Genomic DNA, 25,452 nt, shown 5'->3' with positions numbered 1-25,452 from the left:
GCCAAGGTCACATAGACTTTATTCCTCATTCATCCGGTGATATGCAGAACTTCTTACACAACAAACAGTACTTGAGGAGAATACACACTACTACCTGCTGTTTCAAATCTCAACAGAAACGGCTTCACTTACCAACACTATTCTGGTGCTTTAAGCAAATTCAATGTTTAACCCTGTTTGATCCAAACATGACAACCGACATGAACACTGTAAATAAAAGCATCAAATCTGAGTAAAAGATACTTCAAATGTTACTGCACCAGTCTGAGTTTATATTATAACAGAGGCAGAAAAAGCAGTTTTCACCTCTTGTGACCCAGACCTCAGGTTTTTATTTCTTGCCACTCAGCTGTGGCCACACATGGTTAAATACCAGGTTTTCAGTTTGCATGCAGATCCAGCCAAGAGTACAAGGTTTTTGTTAAAGTACCTCCTGGCTGACAATAACAACAAGCAGTACCAAGGTAAGCAGGCAAATCAAGCCTCTTCTTGAAAGATCTCTTTATACAAGGCTCTGGTCAGAAATGGAGAGTTTGGCAAATCTGGACACAGGCTGACACACTGACACCCATTTATCAACTGAACATTAATGATGCAAACATGCATGAAAACGGGTTTTCCCCTGTTGGGTAAAGTGTAAAACAAGTTTTATCTGCACTGCAGATGTGTTAAAATGTAAACTTTTCTTAATAAGTTAGATTTGAACTTTCTTTGAGTGCAGATCTGGTTTTGTGGTCAGTTGGCCGAGGCCGGGGATCAGAATGGCAGCCTGTCGCTCTTTGTCCAACTCACTGATATGATACACCTCTGTTCACAGCCTTTTGCAGGCCAAGAGAGGGGCAACTTAAAGTCCCAGCACTGATAACTAATAACCCCAGTTCAAATAAATAGCTTCATTCACATACACTGTATATCAGAAACCAACTTTAAAAACACATGAATTGATAACACAGCAGAGAATCTGAGCAGTGGCCAACATCTGATCTCTCTACAAACAACAGGGAAAACATCAGGTCAGAGTGAAAAGTTAAAAATCTGATTCCCTATTCCAGTTAGTGGAGACACAGACACCGTCAGAGGCAGCAGCTGAAATCCAGAGACAAACATTTCAATTCTGAAGCTCAAACTTAAACACATCTTCTTTCAACTTCAAGCTAAAGGAAAGGAGGGCAGGTGCTGGATGAGACAGTTGTCATGATTAAAGTGCAGTGACAGATGTTGGCAGTGTTGTAGTGATTGTGGGTACTGTAGTTAATATTGGCTGCTTCCTGTTTTCTAACCTAGACCATAGAAGGGAGCTAGACGCTGTGTTTCAAGATAAAGCACAATTATTCAAATGAAGGGTGCTTACCCAGCTATGAGACTCCAATACAAGCAGCACTGAGTGTGTGCTGTTTGAGCTGCCTTGTCATCTGTTCTCCATTGGCAAAATAGTTTGTGGAGCACAGAGGATTGTGTGTTGCAGTATTGTGGTTGGCCACTGGAATCAAACTGGCAGCGTGGACGACTCCGCCACATCGTACCCAGGTCTATTAATATGTCCATGACCTAGACCGCTTTGTTGAGAGCAGATGGGACAGACAGATGAAGCGACAGAGACAGGCGGGCAGAGCAGAGAGGCTTACGGGCATGTATCAAACATGAGCCATAACAACAGACACAGACAGAGAAAGGAAGGTGGGCACAGTGGTAACAAACAGCAGCAGATGGACGATATGAGGAGTGATTACTGTAACTCAGAAGGCTCTTGACCACCCTGAACTTTTCTCTTAAAGTAGCTACCAAGTGTTATTGAAGGTTAGGGTGTTAAAACAATCTTGAACAAGGCCAATTCAGAAAATTGTTATGAGCTTCTTAACGACAGAGAAAAATCCTCTAATACTGAATCAGAGTCACTGTATTTTTACAGACGTTCACGGATATTAAGCTTATCTGCCTTGTATGTCAACCAAAGTGTTGCTCTATAATTATATTTATTCAACCTGATCTAGATTGGCCTCTGAGGTACTCTGAGATATGTAGCTACTCATCTGCTGCGATGCTAATAATGTAACATCCTGAACCAAAGCATGTTTAGACCGGACATTACAGTTATAATACAGACTCTGGTCCAGTGTTACAGTTCTGAGATGATGATGGTGAATGGAGGATGTGACAGCACAGTCTACAGCTCTTCGCTCTCGTACAGCGGGGCGGTGTGCTGGGCGGGGCTCTCCACGGTCAGAGCGGGCACGTGGCTCAGAGACGACAGCAGCTTCAGCGTCTTTGAGGCAGGGGGTGCTGTTTTCATGGCCGGGGCCGTGCGGGCTGTGGAGGAGCATAGAGAAGGGGAGTGGTGAATTCAATTGTTCTTCTACAAATCAATTAAGATCAAGAACAAGATTTTTATCAGTTATGCTGCTTTTTGTTTGTTTAACATCAATAATGGATCTGTTTAACAGTCTAATCTGTTCATCTGATGAACTCTGATTTGAAAAAGAGAAGTCATTGTAATTATTACAAACAATAACAATTACTCATGTGTCATTTTTGAAACATATATCTTACTTTTTGCAACAAAGCCGGATCCTGTGATGAGAGATTATTGCATTTAAAACACATTGAAATGCAACTTTTCAAACATTTTTCAAATTTAAGTCATACATCCTGATGTTTTAAATTGTCTGTAAATAATCTGAAGGATCCTATACATAGTAAATCATCTCCCACTACATGCACATGAAACTGTGTCTTTACAGAAGCTTCAGTGCTTATACATATGTAATCTCTTCAATCCATTTTTACAGACCTGCATATTCCTTGTTTATTTCTATAAATAATATAAATGACACCACTGGTGTCACCAGCAGCAGCAACACATGTTACTGGTAGAGGGACTCATACTAAACATTCTTTTCATGCCAGGTGTCTGAAAATAACTCTCCTGGCCTGCACGCCATAGACACGGCATGGCTCGGTGCCACACACACAGATGTAGGAACAATGGATGCAGAGCTCTCTGTGTTTCACCTTCAGTTTCATTCATCTGAGAATTGGCTCTGACAGAATTCATTTAGCCAGTGGTTCAGTGTGACTGTGAGTGTTTAACTTGTTGTATGTGGGAGTCTGTCAGTGTTCTTCTTAGTTAATGGACAAGTGGTTTAGCAAATCAACTACAAGATCATATGTACAGACTATAATCAGGTATCAGCTCCACCACAGCAAATCAAACAGATCTAAGTCCCTGTAAATGACCTGCACTGTAAGACCTGTTCAAAGTATTCTCTGTAATAAACACCTGGCAGTGAGTAGATATGTACCCAGGTTTCTGTTATGAAGTTACTAGGTAATTGATTTTAATGACATACAAGCTCCTTAAGAGATATATAATAATTATTAAACAGGCTGTGAGACTGAATGAGTTAATTGACAGCTAAGTTTAAAAATGGTGAAACTAAATCATAAAGGTAGACTACTGCATTTAAAAATTCATTATCATTAGTGAAGCACACACTTCAGTCAGAATAATTACCGATGTTTACTCAATGTATAATGCCTTCATTCAACCTTTGTTTGTTTACCTTTACACAGCCACAACTTTTCCCAAATACACACACACAACAATGTGGAACTTATCATTCACTTTGAATTGCAAACTGTATCAATGATTGAGGGATTGAGTTCACATTTTTTACTACTGTTCAGTAATTTTAGGTCTCACATACCTGCCTTCTAAACTATAAATAGATTAGACTTGATAAGTACACTGTAAACCAGCCACTCCTCTAGCAGTCTAAACTCTAAACTCACATTCAGGTCTGCTAATCAGCCGAGCAGTCCAGCTCATGTGTAGCAGGGGGTCAGGTAGTTTTCTGTGCGGCTTTTGTCAGTCCTCTCACTCAGCTCCACACAGCAGCTGGGGTGTTATGTGATCGAGCAGAAACCTAATAGTTGTGTTGTATTTTCCTCCAGTGAGCTCTCCCTGAGCGATGGACAGACTCCACACTTATCGCTCTGACAGGGTTATTATGCAGTGTTCTTCAGGTGAGCTGAACAGCTCGATGGCTCATATCCTCATCGGGTTTCCGCTCGATCATGTAACATAGCATTTGTTTGACGTGCTCCTGGCTGTAGAGCATTGAGCGTGCAACATTCTCCATCTGCTGTTTGATTTTACAGCCTGGGCTGCTATGGTAACTACCAGGCTATCTCATACAACAGAGAAAACAGCTGAGATGGGCCCTCTGAAGCTAATTTGCATAGAAAAGTGAACTTACTGCCTACATCCAGCCTGGCGTTGCATGTAGACATGCCAGCTTCATTAATGGCAGAGAGAGTGTACCAACCAGCATCGGACTTTGTCACCCTCTCTATCAACAGGCACTGCCGGCCTGAACCATCTTGGTACAGACTGAAACAAAGAAGCAGATTTCCATTGTTAGCTTTGTCACACACAGTGTCCTAATTAGTTTATTAGTCTTGAGTTTAGTAGTCACGAGGAGTGCTAATTCCAAGTATGTGAAAATTTGTATATGATCTACCATGGATCAGAGAGTTAAGTCTGAGAAGACTGAATTGAACTTGAAACCTGGGCAGGAGAGGCCTCATGAATGATGCTATCAAACTGCATTTTCATGTAGGAAATACAGTTTTTGGAATCTGACTAAAAGTCAGGATATTTGATTTGATTCCTTCCATTCTTTTTTCAGTCTGTCTTTTTTGAGTCCCCCAGATTTATGGAAATACAATACTGAGTCACTGATGTACCCCTGTAGCATATTGTATGTGGGACCTAGAGCCAAGATAAACTGTGCATGGGTGAAGTTTTAAATGCAAAATCTTGAATATATTTCCTGATTTTTTTAATTTCCAGATTTGCTTTTCCAAGTAGCTTTACGAGGAGTTTAGGTGTAAGGAAACTGACCCACCTCATTCTGTTGGGGTCAATGCGCAGCATGTCTTTATCTTTCTTCCAGAAAAGCTGTGGAGGAGGTGAAGCGTCCACTTTACACTCTAACCTAACAGTGTCGCCCTCTAGAGCTCTGGAGTTCAACATCTTCTGGACGAAGGTTGGAGGACGGAGAACCTCCTGAGCTGCAGGAGCAGAAGAGGTTGACTGAATCTAGCCTTCATTCAGACACAACTGTAACCACAAAACCTGACATGGTGCAGCAGGTAGAAATTCTATTCAATCAGCAGTAGTAATTCTGTTTTTACCTATGACATCGAGCCTCATGGTAAATCTGCTCTCCCCGGCTCGGTTCCTGGCCACACACTCGTACACACCAGCATGATGCACTGTGACAATCTCTATGATGAATGAGTGCATTCCCTTCTCACACACCAACATCTTATGGTAGTCATCTGGACGAATGGCTTTGCCGTCCAGGTACCAGCAGACGTCTGGAGTTGGGAGGCCTCCAACCTGAAGAGAGAGGATTTTATTCCTCCTTTATTTACCTTTTCATGACCACACCATTACTGCACAGGTTTGTATAATGTAATATGAGGAGGCCCCTGACCTTACAACACTATCGACTTGAATGTATTATTAAACTTGAAACAGTGAAGACTTTGGTGTTAATACACACGTGTGTGAGTGATTCACCTTGAAGTCAATCCTACAGAAGCGCCCCTCCTCTACAGTGAGGTCTGGAGGGATCTGCAGGAAGCGAGGAGCATAACATTTCTCCTGGATAGCTGATCCCTCATTTCCCTTCCCATCTGTCCCTGAGTGGTGCCTCCCCCTGTAGGGGGGAGAGATTATTTATTCATAACGACACTTTACCTCACTTTCAATGACTGAATTTTACAGCCCACTGATAACAGCATGCATACAAGCAGCCATATAAACACTGCTCTCTTTCTGTCCTCTGACAGCATGGCTACTTTATGAGGGATTTAAGTCACAATATCTCTTCTGACAGGCAGGTGGAGTTAGAAGACACTAACATTTATGCAGAGATTAACACAGGCTATACTTAGAGATGGATTAAAACTTGGAAAATTTTACCCCCCTCCCACCACCACCCCCACTAGTGGTTCCCAGCACAGTGCAAAAAAATCGCATCAGGTTATTTAGGTTGCCTTTAAATGTAAATTCTTTGTGATGCGACAATCTGCCACTGGTGGTGAAAAAAATCACTCTGACACACTGTAGTTTCACCACTTTCCAGAAACCTACAGAAACTAGTGACATAATTAAATAATTCAAGTGGTAAACTTGGATACAAGTGAATCTATCTCAGCCCATTGGAAGGTACTTTAGTTGATCTATGAAAAATAAGATGCTCCTGTAATGTAAGCTGCATAGTATTAGGCAAGATTACACAGAGCAGCTTGAGGCTCAGTTACCACATCACATGGACAAAAACAAAAAGTGTCAAATGTTGATGAGGTATTTTTAAAGGACTAATTTAGTTTTACAGCTGCATAGATTGAGCAAATACTGCCATACTGGACAGGAATCTAAAGGGTAAATCCCATGTTTAAGATTGTATGGTTGACAGGAAACATAGGTTCATAATCATAAGAAATATTGATACATAAATTGTATTTACCATAGTCCACCTGTGTGTCTTCCCTCTGGTGATTCTGGCTGTAACAGAAAACAGGAATCACAGGTCTGAACTTTGGAAACAAAACATACTGGTCAACAGGACGGCAAAATTCAAGGAGGGTAACCCTGTGTGTGTGTGTGTGTGTGTGTGTGTGTGTGTGTGTGTGTGTGTGTGAGTGTGACACAATACTCCTGTTGTCACCAGTGAAAGGGGCTCGTTCTCGGAAAAGCAGGCTAGAAATAGCCACTGACAAATCTTGTTGGCTTGAGAGGACGTGTGTGTCCCCGAGTGTGTACACGTACGTGTTGTGTGTTGGTGTTGTTGTGTGTGTGTGTGAAAGACTAGAGAGAGAATACATGGTGCAAAGCCCTGTGACAGAGGCTTTTTGACAGAACAATCCTGCATACATACACACGCACACACGCACACGCAGTGAACTGGTCAAAATGACAGCATGAGACCGCTCACTGAGGCTGCTGATTTTACTGCCAGGCTTTTTCAACTTTGGGTCAGGAGCCCATCAGGAGGCCCAGAGAGGGAAACAGGCTTCCTGCGCAGCCATTCAGAGCCAAATGACTGTAATAATGTGTAGGCTTTACTTAATAGCCAAATGAAAGCTAATGGGTTTTGGACAAGAGCCAACATAAATGTCTGTACAGCACAGTCAGCACTGCTACACACATTAGTAGAATCTGAAACACACTGTTAGAAATGTTCAGATTGAAGGACTTTCAAAATAATAATCATGTCCGCTGACAAAATGAAAGTTTGATGTCGTACCTGGTCGAGTTGTGAGTCTGAAAGATTGTCTTGGTCAAACATGTAGGTGGCGTTGTCTGGACCCAGCAGCCTACGAGCCATACGCTCCTCATAGGACAGTTTCTGTCAAAAATGAAGCTTTGTACTGTTAAATTGGCATTTTACACAAACACACACACACATATGAAGTGTGCTGTGTATTGGTAAAAACTACTGCAATTATGTTTTCTGTTATGTTCAACCAGACACACTGTGGTAAATGGCGAATGGGCTGAAGTGTGTGTGTGTTGTTGGGGGGGGTTTGGACGAATAAAATGTAGGATCATTCCACTTCCAACAAAGTTTGCAGGACATACACACACACGAGCACACGTACGTGCATGCGCACGCACACACACACACACACACACACACGCGCACACACACACACAGACACACACACACATACCTGACTATTTCTCCTCCTGGCCTCCTTTGAGCGCAGCTTCTTCTCCAGATCTTGGATGAGGGCGTCTTTGGAGCCCTGGATGTCTTCATCTGTGGAACGAGAAGAAGAAGGCCGAGGAGCGATAGACTTCTTCAGGATGGGCTTGGGAAGGCTGAAAGATAAGATAAGATAAATAAAGCACAAGAAAGAAGCAAAGATAAAGGAAAGAAGAACGAATAATGATAGAGAATACCATGGATAATCAATAAACTTGCATCACTAAGTCACTTCTATGATTTTACCATTTCAGGTCTGTTGATGTTATTTTTCAGCTCAGTAAAACATCTACATCAATCCACTGTACTATTCTATTTTTCTTAATCACTCAGGTCTCAGAACACTGATTTAGATCACTGGACCAAAGTTTTTATTTTACACATTTCTCTGTTAATCTAAAATAAAATCCTGGACCCCAGTGTTTAAGAGTTGTTAATGATAAATGAGTAATGACCCAACCTTTCTCTGCTGAGGGAGCATTTCTGCAACTATACTTTCACAGCCTCTTTCACACCTCCTTGAAATGATCTGTTCTCTCTGTATAAGTACCTTTTGCTCTAAAAAGATTTTTTAGGTTTGTTTGTTTTGTGTTAATGTATGCATGGTAAACTGATGTATGCTGTGACTCACGTGTTAGGTGTCCCTTTGTAGCTGGCAGGCAGGGAGACCACAGCAGGCGGTACTCTGTTCTGATTGTTGGGAGTGCTGGGCTGTTGGAGAGAGGAGGAGGTGGAGGGAGAGATAGGAGAGCGAGGGAGGGACGGGGACACTGGGAGAGGCTGCTGAGGGGGGGAGGAAGGGGAGGAGGAGGCCCGCATGGGGAGTAGAGGGCTGGAGGGGGAAAGTGGGGAGCAGGAGGGGGAGATGGAGGGGTGTGGGAGGTTGGAGTTGGGAGAAAGTTTGGACGGGGAGAAAGCAGAGGACTGGGAGGGCAGCACAGAGCAGAGGTAAGCAGCGGGTGCCGACATGGCGTCCTGGTTGGCTGGCAGGGTGGCACTGCCAAGGCCAGTGGCACTGGGGACACTGGGGGTCAGGGTGATGGTGGAGCGCATGGTGGTGCGGGGGAGAGAGGAGGAGAGGGTGGCAGTGGCAGTGGGATTGAGCAAGGGGGCAGTGGAAGAAAGAGGAGGCACAGCAGAGGAGGCCGGGGTAGAAATGGGAGAGCTGAGGCTGGAGGAGGAGGGGGAGGACTTGACCGTTCCATTGGCCTGGGTCTGAATCTGTGTCTGGGCTGAAGACTGGGCCTGGTTCTGGTTGAGGCTTAGAGACTGAAACTGTGACTGGGTCTGCGACAGGGACTTTGACACTGACTGAGACTGAGAAAATGACTGACTCTGTGTGGAGATGATTTTAGTTTGACTCTGTGTCTCTGCAACACTGGGACTATTCTGGGAACTGTTGTGGTGCTGCTGGGAGTTATTCTTGTTCTCCTGAGCCTCCCTGAGCACACTTTCATAGCTGGGTGCCTGGAAGGCCGGCTGCGACTGGATAAAATGCCTTGGTCGCTCATAGTTGAAGGCGCTGGGAGGGAAGGCACTGGGTGTGAAGGTAGGCAGGTCTGAGAGGTTCATGTTGTTGGCTCCTGACTGAGAGGACTGGAAGGGAGAAGACACACAAATTTACCAAAACTCAGTGAGGAGTCAGTGAGGAGTCAAGAAAACATCTCAGACAGTACAAAACTTGGTGTAAGAAATGTTCTCACAGTGAAACTGAGCTTGCTCGGGATGAAAAGTTTGGGTGTTGGAGCTTTCTCTTTGACCTGTGCTGGCGGTGGCGGTGAGGGTGGAGGGGGAGGGCTGGGTGTACAGGCTCGGACCACGACCTCTGGTGACCTTCGGCCCTCTGAGCTCAAGGCACTCTCCTCTTCACTGCGACCGAAGGGTCCCTCAGAGGAGTGGCTGGCCGGCTGAGGCTCTGGAAAACTGATAGATAGATATGCACATTAGCAAAGACTGGTATTTATTCATGAAAACTACAGGTTCTAGGACAGGAAGCAAGCAAAGAGGGAGACTGTGGGGGGAGGGACAGAAATAGCTGTCGTGAATAGAGCTATAAATGCTAGAGAGATTTTATCTGTGACAAACCCCTGATCTCCAAGCAGTTCAAGCCTGGCCTGGTGTCAGCTCAACCAAGAAATATTACCAATAATCAAAGAGCCTACGATACAAAGTAACAATCCTCAATAACATATTTAAAGTTTCTTGTACATGTTTATACACATTCTTATACTTGACTCAAAATTATTCATTTTAAACTCTGAGTTTAGGCTTTCCAGCCAAAATGAACATTTTGTCCACTGCTGTTTGAATTTTCACATAAACATAACATGCCAGGTAGTGATTGAGCTCCATGTCAGAAACAGGGTTTGCTTCCCGATCGCTTTAAAGGGAAGAAATGCCAATAGAATTCCTCATCTAGCAAACAGCTTGTTCACCATAACCCCCGCAAAAATATAATATAAAAATATAAATATAAATATAAAAATATCACTCCAAAAATATCAAACACAAAGTTAAACAGTTGTTCCTCCTGTTCAGTTGTTTTGTGGTGCACAAGTGGACAAACTGCCACAGAGTGATTCTGCACCAGCTGATGCTCACAATGTCAGCCACTGCATCATGATGTTACTTCAGAGGATGACTTTATGACTTTCTGTCTGCACTATGATCAGCTCAGATTTTTACCATCAACATCAATATGATGACTGGTTGACAAAATGATAAATATCCATAACTACAGATTACATGTTCCAGTACGGCTGCCATGGTATCAGTGGGAATGTCTAACAGATCCAGTTTCAGCCCACTCGGTAGTTTTCTTCCTGTAATACCAAGCCTGGCTGGTCCTCCACTCTTCTACTAGGAAAGAATTTTGTTCCCATGACGACCACGTAGTCTGGGCTACGCAGGAGCATAATGACAATAGCAGTCTCTCTCTCTTCGCTCTTTCTCACACACTCACTTACTTAACATACACTTGCTCACTGTTTTTCTGCATTTCTCCCAGTCTCCTGAGGGCACGAGACGAGAGAGAGAGTTTTTATCAACCAGCATCAGCTGACCTTGGCTCTGAAAGTTTGGGTCCAAATACACTGATGGGTAGTCGTGTCACACATATACCTAAATCCTAGAGAGTGTTCTAACGTTGCACAAGGATGATGAACTATGCAAGTGTTTTTGTCTGAGTTATGGTCAATAAAATTGAGATACAAAGGATCTCTCAGAGCTGATACATGCACGTCTAGATGAATTTGGTGACCATAGCTACATTATGGTATATCAGCAACTAAATAAATATCATGTTACATAATTTAGTAAAGATTGGGTGTGAATAAAACTGTTTCTAAATGTTAGTAAATTTGTGCAGGTGGAAATGGTCCTCAGGACATATTAGACCAAGAAGTCAAAAAAAAAAAAATCTATACCTCACAGCTCACAACTAATGAGCAAAAATGTTACATGTTTTATGAATGGACTCATAGGGGTGCTATCTACACCAGATAGCTATTGCTTGGTCCAAGGGCGAACTTTCCACCACATTTCACTGAAGTGTGTTAAGTATTTTGTCTGTAATATCCCACTAACTAAAAGACAAACAGAAATCTAAAACCTTCTTGGAGGACCCAGCCTACAATCTTATCTGGATTTTTGCGACGGCTGTCCCAATAAGCCATGGCAGTGAGACAACATGCAGGATATGCATTCTGTAGTAATGTTACTAACTAAAAGTTAACATAAGTCTAAATACAGAGGAAGTAATGTTGAGAACCTTAAAGTTCTGGGACGTGTCAATAGTTCATCAACTTCTATATTTCTACACTTGCTAATCTAAACTAGTAACACAGGTATTTTTACCAAAACTCATCAATGACTGTCATATGTACAGTAACTGCTGCACTTTAAATGCTACTATGTTAAAGTAATGTGCATGTGTAGTACTGTGATGGCATGTGTGTCTCTGTGTGCGCGTCCGTATGTGTATTTGTGTTTGTGTGATTAAGTGGGCAAAGCTATATTGGTCTTGGAATTCGGACATCAGCTGGCAGGTGCAGACACTCTGCTGGTGACCCAACCCTTTTAACACGCACATGCACACACATAGACACACACACAATCTGCATGGCATTGTGGGTAGGAGCAGGCTAAGCTGTAAGTCCTCTGTATGACCGACAACAACAGAGGGATGACAATATGAGTGATTAATAGAATCAAGTAAACGCTCTGAGCTGAGTCTGCTGGATCAACCTACATTCTAACAAAATTCTAATAAAACTCACTGCAGAGAGATGCATAGTGGATGAGCATCATTTTATTCATTCCTTCCTTCATTTGTCTATATCAATTTCTACTGAACGAGCAGGGACAAAACTCAATTCATTCTAAAGGGAGCTGGGGATATTAAGCATCTCACCACTGTGTTGGACCTTTGCAGAATACTACTGATCAACCCAACAAGGGATATATATTAATCAACTATACTTAACTTAGCCTAAAGTCTGGACTGATCACTTTGTGACCCTCCCTCTTTATGTCATGCCTTCTATCTTTACAATTTAGAAAAATACTTTTTACAAAATCATTCTTAGATGCTCACATTCGTGTAGAATGTCTCAAAGGAAAGTCACACAATGTCTTCCCAGCTGAAAGTACTCTTTACCTGGCCACAATCATTGTGTCATCATTTATCTGAGATTGTTATATTTATTGAGGGTAAAAAGTCCAGATGATCAGAAGAACCACATGCTACTGATAATCAAGTCAATAATCAAAACAACAAAATAATCAGGTAAACCTCAAGTTGGTCAGAGAACCTCAACATGACCTTAGAAGCCAGACCACTGCCAACAGATTCAGAACAACTGTTGTTGTGTGTAGCAACCGGGGAAGGGGAGGGGGGTTTCTGAAGGACATAGACGCCATGTCTGCACTTCACATTACAGATGAGATCATAGTCCTGGACGCTGATATAGACTGGACACATTACACTCAGCCAGACGTACTTCACACCACAAAACACTCACTGAATTTTGAAGGTGAACCAAAGTCTCAACACATGAACAGTATCAAACACCAAAGATCAAAAAGCTAAAGAGATAAAATGTCACTTTATATTCATTAAAGTAGCACCTGAGGTTTTTGTCATCTGTGGTGACATTGCTACACTTTTGATGGTCAATTGGTGAATATCTAATCCAGTATTTGTCGCAGGTTGAGGATTAATTGCTGGTGCAATATCCAAAACTGCAAAATAGCATTGTATTCACAGTACTGTATCTGTATCTGATCTTAGGAATGACATGTTATCTTTTTATAAGATTGCATGTAAACGCATCATTCTGGTCAAACTCCTCACACACTGTTTTATGTATGACTGATAACTTTAGATGAGCTCTCGGCCCCATTTTAAGACCGCTTGGCTTGAGTGTGGACTGTCTGTGTGGACGCTTGAAGCAGCTCCAGAGGATCCTCAGAATAGTCAGGGACAGGTTAATATCACGTGTCAGTTCAGTTTGGGTAAATTAGATGTGTTATTCCCTGCACGTCGAGTTCACTGCCACATCTTATCTTATCAACGTAAAACCATTCACTTAAGACAAGAAACATTTTAAGGGTCCTCAGCTACACCTTATAAAACGACAGGGTGTTGGGAAAATTATTCAGTAAATTTGTGGTGCGAAGTTTTAGTCAGAAATCGATATTTTTCACTGAACGTTTGGAGAAAACTTGGAATAACGTCCTTGACTAGCTTAATTGTAACTATCTGACAGCTATTTCCCACCCAAGCCTCTTTGAAACGGCACCAACCGGATGACACAACCCCCCAAAATAGACTAAAGTCCACTTTCCAAGTGCTCTAAACATAGTTTGACCTTTTAAGGAGGACATAGCATATTAAGTTTCCATGATATAAACAAGGAAGGAAAATTAGCCTGTTTAAACACTAACGTCAATGTAGAGATCCATAACCGAGGTTAAAACACTGACTCCACCGAGTAGTGAAAGTTCCACGCAGGTTGAAAAGAAATAAAAAACCGCAACTTGCGCAGACACAAACGCAAAATTGTCTTACCTCGTTAAACGTCTCTACACCACTGTCCTTAAATTTCAGTATCTGGCTGAATGAAAGTGGACTTTCCCTGCACGAAGGAGAATCCAAACTCAGATGAGAAGCGGGAGGCTGGACTGCAACAGGTGACACCGCGCGCTCACGAGGAGAGGGCAAAGAGACGTGACCGCGCGCGCGCCCAGCTGATTGGTTTAATATTCCAAAAGCTCAGCATCGACGACATAACTACATCTACCCCGCTGCACTGGTGCAGGGAATATACAGAACTCCTCTTTGACTGGCTGAGGCACGTTTATCGTCCATTCAGTGTATTTTTGCACCAATTCATGTTTGAACCCTTTTCTACAGCTGTATTTATTTTCTCATCAATAGCCCAGATAAAATAGTATGTTAATAATTATCACCAGGTTCTCGTTTGGTTTCATTAGGTAAACCCCGAAAGTGAACTTGAAAAATTGTCTGTTCGACAATTACTGGAATAATATAGCAGCGCCCTCATGTGGACATAATGAGGAACTACAAGGAAAACAGACTTAATGTCCTTGAAATGTTTTACTCCTGAACAAGGAAATACCCACCGCACTGTAACAATAAAAATGACAAAATTAGTTATTAATGAAAGAACAGACAAATAACTATACTATAAACCTGTTCTATAAGCTAAAAAATAAACTGTTTCCTTTGAATATAATAAACTCATCACAGTTAGATCATAATTGTAACAGTTAAATCACATTTTAGTTATTCACAACCTGCAAAATAACAACACTCGTAGAACTGTTAGATCAGCTGTGTTGCAAGTAACTAAAAATAATAGGGTCAAGGGTCAGAGGTCATTCCTGCATGACAGCAATGTGTGCAAGGGAAATTAAAGAGTATACCTACTTTATTTATTGTTTGTTTTACATCAAAATAAGACATCTTAATAGCACTACTGTATGGTCACTATCATATACTATGAATAGTATCTTAAAACAAAAAGCATAATTATCACTAGTTTAAAATGATGGTGTGAATGAAAAGAAAAGACAAAGATCAGTGTTATGTGTTTATAGAAAGTGACACTGACGTACATGTGTGTGCCATCATGTACTCACTCTGCCACAGGGATGTTATCTTCTAGAGGGCTGTCAGGCCACTCAGGAGGGGGGAGGTTCATAGAGTCAGGTAGCAGAGGGGGAAAGTCCTCGCTGCTCTGAATGGCAGAGGAAATCTCCTTTTGGAACACTGCCTCTCTTTCCTGTTTGAGAGAAACTGTTTCCTGCTGGCGAATGGCCTCGATCTCCAGCTGCTCCTCCAGGTCTGCGTGGAGAGGTGGAAAGAATGAGATTAATGACTTCTAAAAACAAGACTCGCCATTTTCATTGTTTAGTGCAGTCCAACAGGTGAACTTGTAATAAATAAATTATATTTTACATAGTATGTAAATGGACATCTCACCATTGTAAACTTCCAGTATGGCTGAGCAGGAGACCGTGCCGAAGGAGTTGTGGGCCACACATTTAAACAGGCCTGAGTCTTCTGGAAATGCCTCAGTGATCACCAGTGTACACAGCTCCTCTGCAGAGGTCAACACAACAACGTTAACACTCAGAACACACTGAGTGGAGCTGAGTACTCACCCCCACTGACTGATGTTTGGATAAATGTTTGTTTCTAGTCTCAAATCCATTTTCATATATATAGAGGCTTTGGATAGTTTGGGCCCCACTGGGGCTTTTATTTTACTTTATTTCCTTCAACACTTCACTAATGAAAATCTTACATGATGACATGATATTTTCAAGATGTGTTCCCCTTGCTTCCACGTGGAGCTGCTAGTGTCTGTGTTCTTAATAACATTAATATGATATTGTATTGCAACATCATGTTTTTATTTAAACCAGTGCTTCAGTTCCCTTTCACTTCTGACCCCTTAAAATGAAGCAATACAAAATCATCATAAGTTAAGGCCTTAGTGCAGACGAGGTTGTGAACAATGATTTTTCCATCAAAGTTTTGTTTCATTCAAGATAAAATAACTATTTTCTGTGACAGATCTTGTTTTCTTTAATCGTCTTGTGACTCCTCAGATTTATCTTGAGACCAATTAAGGGGTCTCCACCCTCACACTGGGAACCACTTCTTTAAAGCCACTAACATAAAACCAATATTCTGTTCTTACCTGGCACTGATGCAGAACTGGCCTCTGGGAAAACAAGGAGAGAAAAAAGTTATTTCCTCAGTTTTACATTTGACCTATTTTAGCTGCAGCTTTTATAATCTAAGGGATGTGCTATAAATCCAAACTGCTATACACAGGAATCTGAAGTGGTGGTGAGGTGGTGTGTATATTATTATTAGATGACTGAGATTTGATTTCATGTGAATAATAATTATGCTCATTGAGGCAACACCTCCAATATGATGCTGAAGTTCTTTGTGGATGAAGTTTCAAGTCATTTGACTTTTATACATTATTGCAAGACCTGATTTTGTTTCTGTTTTACCATAACCTGAACCTGACCATAAGTGTCACAGAAATAGTGACAATTTATTTAATTAAATAATAATTAATTGTACAATAAAATAGACATTAATAAATTTGTTTACAATTTATGTATTAAGCTGTAGACAAATAGACTAAATAATGCAAAATAACCATGAGATGTAACAAGCTCTCTGATTGGTTAGACTCCACTGGCTAATTAGCAGTGTCTTACCTCACCCTTTTAAATGCCTGGTTAAAATATGTATTTTTGATTTGATTTGTGAAGCCAATTATTTATTTCTCTCTTTAAACTTCAATTTCCATTATTTAATGGATACACTAATGTATTTCTGAAAGGTGTACTGTTTTATGTTGTAACTTCCTTTTTAATTTGAACTATTTATTGATGGGTTAATATTTTACTATTCCTCTTTTTATTGCTCATTAAAACATCAGTGAATTGCTCTGTAATTTATTGTATTTATTTGTAGATAAATATATTCCTTTGAAAACATTTTTTTTTTAATTCCTATTTTTATTTCACATTTTCTTATTATTAATTGAAATGCTTTATTACTATTTCCATGACACTTGTGGTTCTCCAAATTATCTGAGGTCAAAATTACAAGTCACTTGACTCCTGTTCGCTGCCAAACACACACAAACACACACTTACTCTTGCGTAGTATCCTAAAGTCATCTGAGTCCAGTATTTTTTCATCCTCTCTGTACCACATGACCTGCAGGGGCGGAGTCCCTCTCAGCCGGCACTCCAGGACCACCAACTGGCCCTTCACTGTCGACACATCATGGAGACACTAGGGGATGATTGTGATGGTGATGATGATCATGATGATGATGATTGAATAGGTGAACAGACATCGATACAGGCACAGAGAGATTAGGAGAAGAGATGGGAGAAGAAAGATTAATATCAGAATAGAATACTGAAATATAATATTAAACAAAAAGCTTTTCAGATTTCATAATTCTGCTCTAAACATATACATATATGTGAATATATTTTACCTTCACAAATGTGGGGGCCACTCCATTCCCTGAATATTGTTGATTGTAGATGGGACTCTGAGTCTGGACACAGAGAAAATATATTTTTCCCTTTTATTATTTTATTTCTTTGGTTTAGTTGCAGATGGGTAGTCATTGATCTTTTATAATAAAGGGGAAACAAGTTACATATGCAAATGTAAATATTATATTTACCCCATATAATGTTTATCATAAGAAGAAGTAATTACCCTCTGAGGGCTGACACACAGCGGCTGCACCAGGCTGGAGTGTCTCTGTGTGAGGAGGCTGGAGGAAGAGGAGGAGCTGGAGGAGCAGGAGGAAAACTCTCGAGAGGAAGATGCAGCGGAGGAGGAGGAGATGGTCAGAGACATGGTGCTGGTCTTCTTCTGCACCCTCTGGATGCTACACACACACACACACACACACACACACACACAGTGGTACAAATCAAGAATGAAATGGTTGTATCTCTCTCTCTCTCTCTCTCTCTCTGTGTGTGTGTGTGTGCGTGCACTCAGACTTACTGTGCCATGTTTCAGGCGTTCCAGGAGGCAGTGACAGAGGTTGTTTTACTCTACAAAGAACAGAAGCAGAGTGTCACACATCTTACACTCACTTCTCCACAGCTTTTTTTTTCCATAGTGACTTGTAACTGCAGACACCCAGGTATGAGTATGTTTCATGAATTAAATAATAACAATGGTTTTGAGAGCATGCATGGTCAGCAAAATCCTACCTTCGAATGACTAAAGTTTTCACTAAATGTGTTAGCAATGTTGGAAAATAGCAGCTGAATGAGTCAGCAGTATATTGTGTGGTATATTAGGTGGAGAGAAGAAAAAGACTTGATACAGGTTGGAGGCTTAATTAAAAGATTCAACATATCAAAGACATCATCTGTTAAAGACATCATCAGTTAAAAGCAACACAGTACCACTACAGGTTTAAAGTTTTCTTGAGACCAAATATGGTTTCTTGCCAGGAGCAGGTGGTGGTGATGGTTGCTTGTCTTCAGCCATTATTGCTTTTACAATACATAGGTTATAATACAACCTCTGGGCAGCACTAGTTATTCAGGCTAGTCTGGACACTACAGTGATTTGCTATTGGAAAGTGATGAGACCGGCTGGCTGGAGCTAGCTGGTTAGCATGCTAACTTCAGTGGAAGAAAAGAAGTGAAGGGACTATATCAACATTGCTTTCCATCACTGGAGACAGCTCTTGGTGAGTAAAGGAAGGAAGTTTGGTGCTGAACAAACAATTCTTCAAGCAATTCTTCTACACTTGTAAATAAACAGCTGTTAATGCTCTATTAGTGTTGGCTATGTAGCAATAACATAACATAACAAATAGCTCCTTTAAACCCAGAGAGAAAAGATTCTTTTAAGACAGCAACTCATAAATCAAAGAAGAAACTGAAAAGCTGCAATTAAGGATCAAGTGATTTTGATGCAAGTTCAAACATGAAAAGCAGCCAAATTTGAGTTGTAACATTTTATCCTGACTGCGACAAGAGGCGCTTTACAAGTTAGGAAAATTCTAGAGAAGTTGTATCGATCTGCATACCAACCACAGTGAAAATAAAGATAACAAATTCTTACTGGGAAGAAATCTGCAGTGTATCTCCAGTTTCAACATAATGCAGTTCAGCTCAACACCACCACACTAGCACAGCCTCAAAAGGTATCACAGTACTGTTAGAAGTTTCACAAAGAGTTATTACAGGACTGCTCTATTATTGTTTTCTGTTTTTCAGGTCAGCTTCCTATTTGGGCAGGCACCCATATCTGACTGTAAGAGTTACATACTAGTTGCATGTATGTAGTTTTTATTGTTTACAATACAATACAATGCAATATTTATCAAATTTACCAAATATCATATATTTTCCTCAAGGTGCTTCAGATAATGAACAAATACAGTTACATGAATAGTCTGTATATTCAGCAGCATGTTTTCTGTTCTCATCAGTGTTTCCCAGTAGGAATTTGGACTAGACACCAAGTGGCAGAAAAGACTGCAAAATTACATTAGACTTGTACTTGGGTGCTGCACTAAAAATATTCACCAAATACAAGGACAGCTGTGGTATACCCTGCTGTCACTGTCTGTTCCTTCTTAAAGGTTGCAAGCTGAGCTGAATAGACATAGTCTAAGGAAAAGATTCAGTGTGTCATTCCCTGGGAAATCCCTATTTTTTTTGCTAGAGGGGACACCAGATGGTTGATTTGATTTGATTCTGTCATAAACCATATACAATTAACACACTAGAGCATATATTCATATGAAGACAAAAAAGACAAAATGAAATAAAATAAAACTAGAAATAGCATGTATAAAATTGAAGCTTGACACTATAAAAACAATAAAAGTACATATTTCTGTGGTGGTACTGACTTGCATATCTGAGGTCTGCAGTCAAACACTACGTTAAGTGGAGCGAAGAATCCAAGACTATATGGGAGCCAAGGCATGCTTTTAGTATGAAAAGTAGTGAAGAGAACAGATTCCTGCAGCAGGATTACTTTTTCTTCCCTATCACTTCCCTCCTTATATAATTACCACACACACTGACAGGCACACACAAATATATATGAAGACAGATGTGCAAATAAACACACATGCACACACACAAACATATAAACTATCACAGTTATGTCAACCTTCATATCTGAATTTGTAATTTGCAGGGTTTTCAGACAACCACAGGATCCTGTCTATGAGACTGTATCGTCTGCTGAATGTACTTATGTAGCGCCATGCTAACAAATGCGTCACTTCCTACATGCAAGGGTACTAAATATGTCCTTCGTGGTCACAGTTTGTTTAGCAACAGTATGGGGTATCACAGCTAATTCAAGGTGTGTGGAGACTTTCATCATTTCACACCCAAAAGACCCCCACAAATCCCAGCCTGCTGCCCTGTGGCTGTGTCCTGGGCCCAGAGAAGGAGCTGAGGAGGCCGAGGTTCAGGTTTCCAGGCTAAATTAAACTCTGCTGCCTCCTGAGCACAGCAGAGACTCTCTGACCTGAGATAAATCTCTCTGTCTCCATGATCAAGACAAATACAGACAAACAGAGGGAGGTAAAATTCCCATTCATTTCTGTCAGTTCAACCTTTAAGTCTCTTTTCTGAGTTTTGTTTCCCTCTCTGTCTGTCTGTGGAAGTGTATACTAGGATCACAGCACTAGTGTAAGCACAGTCTGAACACTGTGTAAATGACAGGATCACAGCTTAAGAAAAAATAGCTGCAGCATGTATATCATCTACGTGTACATCCAGTTTTCCCCTCAGATAATCACTCCTAACAGGTGTGTTTATGTGTGTGTGTGTGTGTGTTGAAGCTCATTGTTGATACAACAACAGCTGCTGCTGAACCCTTCATATCAATTGTCTCTGTGTTACATAACCAAAGGATTTATAGCAGCGACAACAGGCAGCATCCACAGAGTGCAACTAATCTGTTACCTGGCAAGCAATAGATGGACAGAGACATACAGGAAGTGGTAGCTAAGTTCAAAGATGACACTAACACACACAAAATCACCACAATATCATATAAGGGTGTGCTAAATGTTCACATAACTATAGGTTTTGAAATGGTTTTGTTGTTTTTAATTGTGTAAAATAATGCAGGAAGCAGCTATAGACAATTACAGATCCATCAATCTAAGACCTGATCCCATCAAATAACATCTACTTATTAGTTACACGTTAATGGTGCGTCATTAAATCACATCAAAGTCATTAGGATTCATGGTCTCAAAGTAAGATCAGTGGGATTCATCCTCTGGGCAACATGGATATGTACACCAGATTTCATGGCAATCCATTCAGTAGTTATTTCAGTCTGAACCAAAGCAGTGGACCAACCAACTGATCAGCACTACCAATACCAGAACCACACTATCAGCGCAGCTAACTCCCATCAGCAATGATCATGTGGTATATTCAATAGTGATGATGTGAAGATGATGAAGAGAAGATCTCTGCTGACACTGTCTTACTTGTATATAAAGGTTTATTACAAAGAAGTCCAGCATCAAAACAAGCACTGCAGTAGCCTGTGAGAGGATCTGAGCCAATATGGATCTCTCTCCCTAACAGCTCTAAACATCAGTATATATAGGGTCCTTGTTTACATGTTTTATAATCTAGCAAAACATCCTGACCTCATTCAATGACCTCATTCAATGACCTCATTCAATGACCTCTTATTCCAAGAAACAGAGAAAAGGGAAGACTTACACTAACACTTACATCTTTATGTTCACAACCATTAACTTAAACATGACCCCAGCAAGTAGAAATCATGTGAAGCCTTGGGATTTCTCAGAGGATAAAACATATATGAACTTTCAGACACTACAATCATTTCAGAGTTTAAGTTATACATATAAGTGCTGTTAAATACACACAGTAATGTCCGTCCATCAGTCTAAGCTCACTGCTCCTGTGGGGACCAAGCTGAGCACACTGTAGTTCCTGACTGTCCCATTAAACTCCACTAGTGACCCAAAGTCATCTGTGGAGCTGCAGGCTGCTTTTGGATCATCATCCATAATTTAAGAAACACGCTGTACAACCAGATTTACACCATAAATAGCTCCAAAAATACCCTCCTGCACTGTATGTTGGTAGCCTGTGTGGTTGCAGTAGCTGCAGTTATTGAACTCTGTAATCTATATTTAATTTGGATCATTTCAGACCTGGTTTTGAATTAGGGAGATCTGTTGTATCTGTTGCTTACATACATGTCTTATAATCTAATAGTCGTTTTTAGTCACTATTTTAACAAAATTCTACCTACAGTATAAAAGTGGAAAAGAAATTTAGCCCATGCAAATACACAACATAACACAATAAACAAATGTTCTGCTAATGCAGTTCAGTATTTTGACCTATGGCACACATCTCCGGAGTTCATATGTCAATGAAGAATAATGGCTGGTATTTTTAACACCATGCACCTTCCTGGATGATGTTCATCCCACCTGTTCTGCTACACAGGAAGGAGTGAAGATGGCCGCACCCTCTAACACTGACAGAGTGACTTGCTCCTACCAGACAGAAGAGTTAGATGTTCACAGTGAGTCACAGTGGGGAACTTAGTCATTCAGTCAGCTGCGATATACAGTAAAGTGCTCAGGATGTAGCAGTATGGATATTGATTGGATAGACAATTAGAGGAAAACTTTGCACGGTGGTTCATTTCTCAGCTGTTCTCAGCCATAAAAATATGCACTTACATGCATCATTGTGGTGTACAGTATATTAACTCCCTGTGTTTCCAAAATACGCAATGCAATACACAACTTGTATTGTATTTCTTAATGAGATGAGATATCATTATCTTTCACAGAATCTGTCCAGGAATGTTCATTTTTCTTCTGACTCACACTCTGCCCGGTTAACCAGAAACCAACACCAACACCTACCCACAATCCACCTTGTTAAATTTAAACAAACCACCCACTGTGTAATTCCAGCCCTGCATACAACACCACGAAGCCTCCAGCCCCCAGCAGATCTTGGTTGTGGACAGATTTAGTGCAGCAGCGGCACATTCTAGCAGTAGAGGTGGATGTGTTGAAATCTATTGGTAAGCAGTCATTACATAACCTGTGGGCTCTTCTTTGATTGACAGGTGGTATCCACATCTATAAAGCAATAACATCAGCTGCTGCAGAAAACATTGGCTTGTATCTGTTTGGCCAAACAAGAGTCAAAAGAGCAACAACAATTCATACACGTGCACAGTGAAGCTTTGTTTTTCTGTATGCTCAGCATACTTCCCTGCATACATATACATCACTGTGAGCCAAAACACAGACACAGTCACAACAATATGGATGATATGAGTGGAAGCAGGAGGGAAAAAGCCTGACTTTACTAAAAATGAACCAGCACATTCTGGATTTACAGTGCAAACTGTTACTTTACTTAGTTGCAACAACAAAACCTATGTTTCATGGCACATATAGTGTTATATATACTGCTGTTGCATGTTGCTTTTTTAAATTACCCAGTTCTTAATACAACAAAGTCAGATAAAAGCTTTTTAAACCATGACATCAAATGGAGTAAATTAGGACCAGATTGTTGTCATGTGAATTTTGTATAGGAAGTTTTCCACTAACAGCAGCATTATGCAGATCATGGTAACGCTTAATTAATTTGCCTAGATAATTTCTTAAAGATTTCAGTTTTCTTGAAAGAACCATACTTTAGTACTAGTTAGGCTTATAGGGAAACAGACATGTCATGGAAAGAGAAGCTTAATATAAAACCCAGGTGGATATTATTTAATTCTTAATCAATTATTTATTGGAAAATCTTTCCGCTGTCATAGTAAAATTCTTCTGGTGAAAGCTTCTGGCCCAATACACACTTGAGTCCTTGGCCTGAGGCTGGCCCGTATAGTCTACTCCCACATCTGGGCTGATTATGTTATCGTCCAGTGTTGGCTGAAAGATGTGGAGGTGGCATCTAACAGTCATGTTGTATGTGGGTCAGATTTGGACTGAGGACTGAGCTGAGCACATACTGAGCCAGAAGAAACACAAATATGTGGCCCAGATTTCATGTTTGCATGTTCAGCTGACCTGTTAAGAACTGATGAACGTTTACCACATATATAATTAATTACACTGTTCTTTCCAGGAAACTGCATCGAAAACTATTTAGAAATTATGGGACCATAAAATGTTAAAGGAGGAAAAGAGGAATTCCTCTACTTGCTGTGAGCCCATTTTGAATTTTCTCAGTTGCATCATTCTGAAAACCCCTTAACTCTCCACCTCTCCAATTCTCCTACCTTGTCTGCTTGGAGGACCGATTTAGCCCGGACTGGGTCATCTGATCTCTATCTGCCAACCACAGAGCTCCGCGGCTGAACACAGCATCATACAGGCACGTCAGGCTTGCACAGTGAAAGCCCCCCACCACCACCACCAGCAGCACCCTGTGGACTCTGCCACCCACTCAGCTTTGGCTGGTATGTCTTGTGTTGCCTCACCCTGCAGGCTATATAACCGACACCATTTTTTTCACTTCTAACTCTTTAAACAGACGGATGCAACAGATTTTTCATCCACTGCAACAGTTTGGAGCTCTGATGTTGACAGGATGCATTCTGGGCCGCATACATGCTCACACATACAGTTTAACCCACATGTATACAGTTACATCAACACACTGACAAACTTATAGAGACATAGATAGATAGATAGATAGATAGATAGATAGATAGATAGATAGATAGATAGATAGACAGATAGATAGATAGACAGACAGATAGATAGATAGATAGATAGACAGACAGACAGACAGACAGATAGATAGATCAGACTAGATAGATAGATAGATAGATAGATAGATAGATAGATAGATAGATAGTCAGGCACATGGACACATGACACAGCATAAATTTAGCTCCAGAGACAGATCATCTCAGCTGTCCTCTTCTCTCTGACTGCAAACTCACTCACTCCAACACTGACACCTGCAGTATCAATAACATGAAGTATCAGGAACCTTATGGCCCTCGACCAGCTGAATTACAGCATTTGATTATCTGATTACTTTGACTTTTGCTTTCTCTTCCCTCGGCTACCAATCAAAGCCGAGTGCCGTACAAACCCTGATACATGAACCTGCCACCACTGAATTTCCACGCTCTGGATAAATGCAGCAAAAGCTAAAGATCTGGTGCATGAACTGGACCCAACAGGCTCCTTTGTGGGGTGATTTTTAATAGTTCGAATGCTAGTGTTGATCCAGACGTGGGAAAAAAGGCCTCACTGCACCTTCCAACACAAAGCTTCACTCCAACTGTCGAGAACTTCAACCAAAATGTCTCCTTCCTTACCTGTCTGGCCTTTTCCCAGCAGGATAGAAGAAAAACAACAACACCAACAAATGTATTGATCCAACAGGAAGTGTGAATGATCCAAATGCTAAGTGCAAAGCTGCTATGTGACTGTGTGACTGCCAGTCATGGCTTGGTTGCCGGACTCTCCCTGCTCTGGGCAAGCTGACACACACATTTACACACAAACACACAGGGGGCAGGGGCATGTGTGTGTGTGTGTATGTGTTG

General features: G+C 41.0%; 1 protein-coding gene across 6 annotated transcripts; it reads right to left on the bottom strand.

Moving 5' to 3' along the window:
• Positions 1–2: 2 nt before the first annotated feature.
• On the bottom strand, positions 3–25,393 carry myot (myotilin). Of its 6 annotated transcripts, none has more exons than XM_051072161.1 (18): positions 25,222–25,392; positions 22,346–22,411; positions 17,875–17,924; positions 17,578–17,752; positions 17,348–17,410; positions 16,995–17,136; positions 16,013–16,036; positions 15,289–15,408; positions 14,946–15,150; positions 9,485–9,704; positions 8,413–9,377; positions 7,747–7,897; positions 7,320–7,421; positions 6,540–6,577; positions 5,588–5,726; positions 5,197–5,404; positions 4,908–5,073; positions 3–2,307 (listed from the first exon to the last, which is right to left on the bottom strand). In XM_051072161.1, the coding sequence occupies exons 3-18, from the start codon at positions 17,880–17,882 to the stop codon at positions 1,974–1,976; spliced, it is 3,060 nt and encodes a 1,019-aa protein (XP_050928118.1). In that variant the 5' UTR covers positions 17,883–17,924; positions 22,346–22,411; positions 25,222–25,392; the 3' UTR covers positions 3–1,973. The 6 variants fall into 6 exon arrangements, with proteins under 6 accessions (XP_050928118.1, XP_050928119.1, XP_050928116.1 ...); XM_018670113.2 differs by lacking the exon at positions 22,346–22,411 and adding an exon at positions 4,257–4,390 and having other exon boundaries at positions 2,027–2,307; positions 25,222–25,390; XM_051072162.1 differs by lacking the exon at positions 22,346–22,411 and having other exon boundaries at positions 9,542–9,704; positions 25,222–25,393.
• Between the last annotated feature and the right edge of the window lie 59 nt (positions 25,394–25,452).

Source organism: Lates calcarifer, linkage group LG8 (assembly GCF_001640805.2).
Source record: "Lates calcarifer isolate ASB-BC8 linkage group LG8, TLL_Latcal_v3, whole genome shotgun sequence".
NCBI classification, from domain to species: domain Eukaryota; kingdom Metazoa; phylum Chordata; class Actinopteri; family Centropomidae; genus Lates; species Lates calcarifer.
Note: the sequence above shows the minus strand (reverse complement) of the source record. Positions and strands in the feature narration are given on the sequence as shown.

Coding starts and splice junctions, on each gene's coding strand:
- myot (XM_051072161.1), bottom strand. Junction 17,411..17,577: donor TGTGTGTCAGCCCTCAGAGG/GTAATTACTTCT, acceptor CTCTGTGTCCAG/ACTCAGAGTCCCATCTACAA. Junction 7,898..8,412: donor TACAAAGGGACACCTAACAC/GTGAGTCACAGC, acceptor CTTATCTTTCAG/CCTTCCCAAGCCCATCCTGA.